General features: G+C 53.5%; 1 protein-coding gene across 1 annotated transcript in view; it reads left to right on the top strand.

Annotated features, from left to right (window-relative positions):
* Positions 1-719, top strand: part of LOC105523203 (trinucleotide repeat-containing gene 18 protein-like) — a gene marked incomplete at its 3' end in the record, with an annotated part of 18109 nt that extends 17390 nt beyond the window's left edge. Inside the window, exon 5 of the mRNA XM_011957985.1 lies at positions 27-719. Within this exon, the coding sequence (XP_011813375.1) occupies positions 27-719 (693 nt within the window). The remainder of the gene's footprint in view (positions 1-26) is intronic.
* Positions 720-2118: the final 1399 nt, after the last annotated feature.

The following is a 2118-nucleotide window of genomic DNA, read 5'->3' as shown; positions in this document are numbered from 1 at the left end:
GCCCCGCGGCCCAGCCGGTCCTGCAGCCCAACAGGCTGCCAAGCTCTTCGGCCTGGAGCCCGGGCGCCCCCCGCCCACCGGCCCTGAGCACAAATGGAAACCCTTCGAGCTGGGCAACTTCGCCACCACGCAGATGGCCGTGCTGGCTGCGCAGCACCACCACAGCCGCGCCGAAGAGGAGGCCGCCGTGGTCGCTGCCTCCTCCTCGAAGAAGGCCTACCTGGACCCTGGGGCTGTGCTGCCCCGCTCAGCGGCCACCTGCAGCCGGCCCATTGCCGACATGCACGCTGCAGCCCACGGGCCTGGGGAGGCCTCTGCCATGCAGAGCCTTATAAAGTACAGTGGCAGTTTCGCCCGGGAGGCTGTGGCCGTGCGTCCTGGTGGCTGTGGCAAGAAGAGCCCTTTTGGAGGTTTGGGCACCATGAAACCCGAGCCTGTGCCCACCTCTGCTGGTGCCCCCCGAGCCCAGGCCCGACTCCCACACTCCGGAGGCCCTGCAGCAGGTGGCAGCCGGCAGCTGAAGCGAGACCCAGAGAGGCCCGAGAGCGCCAAGGCTTTTGGGCGCGAGGGCTCTGGTGCCCAGGGTGAGGCAGAAGTGCGACACCCGCCCGTGGGCATTGCAGTGGCTGTGGCCCGGCAGAAGGACAGTGGTGGCAGTGGCCGGCTGGGGCCTGGGCTGGCAGACCAGGACCGCTCTCTGTCGCTGAGTAATGTCAAAGGTAGGTCCTGGGTCTCTACCCCAGCCCCTTCCTTTCCTTGTTCTATGCCACCCCGACATTCCATTTCTCCCTGTCTCCCTTCCCACCTTCCCTGGCACACCCTCACATCTCCCTGCCTTCCAGGCAGCATTTGTTCTTTCTCTCACTTGTGGGCTGTGGCCGCTCTTAGAAGTTTATTGGTTTTTCCATTGTGCACATAGAAAAATGTGTAAAATGCAGAAAAAGAGAACAAAGGAAAAGGGCCATTGTATTTTCCCAATACCCTGAGTCCTTCTGTGTCTTCTCCTGAATTCATTTTACCGTGCAATATGCTTCTACCTGCAGAGCCCCTGGTGCATGTGGGATCTTGGGCCTCTGCCCTTTCCCGTGTGCTACCGTGTGGGCCCTTTCCCTTCGTTACTGCTAAGTCTTTATAAGTACAGTTTTTTTAATGGCCTTAAATGTTCTGTTGAGAGCATATACCGTGGTTCAGTTCTCCATTTCCTCGGTGGGCATTTTGTTTGTTCCTTCTCCGATGTTTTGTGTTTGGAACGTTGCTTTCAGTCTGTGTGCATTGCACCTTCGTGATATTTTTAGTCATTTCCTAAGAATAGATGGTCTTGGGAATAGATAAGTATCAAACCTTCAATTTTAAGTCATCAAGGCACCTAACTGTGCCTTACCGATTCCAGTGTCCTCAGTACCTAGCCATCCTGGGCTCTGGCACGTAGTAGGTGTTTGATGGATGAGTGAATGAGTGTTTGAGGAACAGACAGAAACTGGGGTTCCAACATTCTCACGGTCTTGATATTTCGTACTCGAGTGACTTTTTAGATAGAGAGTTTACGTGCCTATAAGCGGTTTATGAGTCTCTGTTATATTTTGGATTCTTCAGAATTGTTTTATTTATTTATTTATTTTTGAAACAGTTTCGCTCTTGTTGCTCAGGCTGGAATCCAATGGCAGGATCTCAGCTCACGGCAACCTCCACCTCCCAAGTTCAAGTGATTCTCCTGGCTCAGCCTCCCGACTAGCTGGGATTGCAGGCATGCGCCACCATACTCGGCTCATTTTGTATTTTTAGTAGAGACGGTTTCTCCAAGTTGGTCACGCTGGTCTCAAACTCCTGACCTCAGGTGACCCGCCCGTCTCGGCCTTCCAAAGTGCTGGGATTACAGGCATGAGCCACTGCGCCCGGCCTGTTTTGTTTTATTTTTTAGTTTATAAATTATTTTGTTTTAGAGATAGGGTCTTGCTCTGTCACACAGGCTGGAGTGCAGTGGTGCGATCATAGCTTAGTGTAGCCTTGACCTCCTGGGTTCAAGCGATCCTCCCACTTCAGCCTCCCAAGTATCTGGGACCACAGGTATGTGCCACCACACCTGACTAATTTTTTCTTGTTCTTTTTTTTTTTTTTTTT

This window comes from Colobus angolensis, unplaced genomic scaffold, assembly GCF_000951035.1.
Source record: "Colobus angolensis palliatus isolate OR3802 unplaced genomic scaffold, Cang.pa_1.0 Scaffold453, whole genome shotgun sequence".
Classification (NCBI taxonomy): Eukaryota; Metazoa; Chordata; class Mammalia; order Primates; family Cercopithecidae; genus Colobus; species Colobus angolensis.
The sequence above is the reverse complement of the archived record's forward strand: the minus strand, read 5'-3'. Positions and strand labels throughout refer to the sequence as shown.